The 1,082-nt window shown below is 39.1% G+C and overlaps 1 protein-coding gene across 1 annotated transcript; it reads right to left on the bottom strand.

The window, feature by feature from the left end:
• Window positions 1–520: 520 nt before the first annotated feature.
• On the bottom strand, window positions 521–862 carry LOC147503992 (uncharacterized). Its single transcript, XM_086605038.1, has one exon. It carries the CDS (start codon window positions 860–862, stop codon window positions 521–523), a length of 342 nt encoding a protein of 113 aa, XP_086461164.1.
• Between the last annotated feature and the right edge of the window lie 220 nt (window positions 863–1,082).

Here is a 1,082-nt window from a genome sequence, read left to right as displayed (position 1 = left end):
GACGCTTTCAGACCACGGGCTTCATTACAAATCTCATCAATTTTTTAGAATATGAAATCCAATAAAACCTGCAGATAGTTGACATGTTCCTCCTCAAATTCGACGAGTGGTTTGCCGGAGGTCACCCCATGTACTCGAACCATGTCCAACCCAATTGCTCAGGGAAGTACTATAAAAGACGAAGGAAAAAGCATCCACACAATATCATCACTACTCTTTTGTAAATAAATTCTATTACAATTAAGATGTTCCAATGTAAAACTAATGTATTTTATCAAAATAAGTCCTAATTGGCCAGAACTATGTCATTACTGAAACATACACCATCTTTGCCTTCATTGCTCATCACTGGAACTAGGCAATATTAACTGATAACACCCTGAAACTCCAATGAAAATTCAAATCATGGACATAGGCGACAACGATTGATATAGTAACTAGCAGTCACACATAATCTAGTGCATTATTCTATTATATAAATACTATGTAGTAAGCTTTGACGGGCCAGGCGGGGCAGTGATCAATATTGATCAGGCCACAAGAAAGCACCCATAGCAAATGATCTTTTCTCAGAAAGGCTGCCTTCATAACTAAGCCCATACTGTCTCAGTAGCATGTCCACCTTCCACTCCTCCATCTTTTCATAATCTGCCTTCTTGTAGCGAGGATAGTGAAGGGGCATTTGGAACATTGTAGCACAGATCTCTTCCTTAAGTGATTCTCCGTATGTGTCTTTCGGCTGGCTCTTGTTAATTAGGTCTCCATTTGGGTATACCATAGGGTGGCTGTGTTTTGTGTTCAAGTCCTTTGGGTATCCAAAAGTTGAGGTACACACAGTGTTTACAAGCCACCTCAAAGCCATATATTTATCCTCCTTTACAGAGAGAGAGAGAGATGAAACCCAAGTCAAGAATTGAAGATGAAGAAACTTGAGTAAACTTATGTTAACACTTAGACGTCTATATATATGTGTGGTTGGTGTGTGGTGCACTTAATAGTTAATACCACTATGACCTATACGCCCTAATTAATCAAACTTCGTGCATGATTTGCTCATTGTTGTCCTTGCATTGCTGTCAATT

The sequence above is a fragment of the Coptis chinensis genome, chromosome 4, assembly GCF_015680905.1.
Source record: "Coptis chinensis isolate HL-2020 chromosome 4, ASM1568090v1, whole genome shotgun sequence".
NCBI lineage: Eukaryota > Viridiplantae > Streptophyta > Magnoliopsida > Ranunculales > Ranunculaceae > Coptis > Coptis chinensis.
This window is presented reverse-complemented; position numbering and strand designations above follow the sequence as displayed.

What these genes read in the sequence shown, in the direction of transcription:
- LOC147503992 (XM_086605038.1), bottom strand. Translation starts at nt 862, where the DNA reads ATGGCTTTGAGGTGGCTTGTAAACACTGTGTGTACCTCAACTTTTGGA.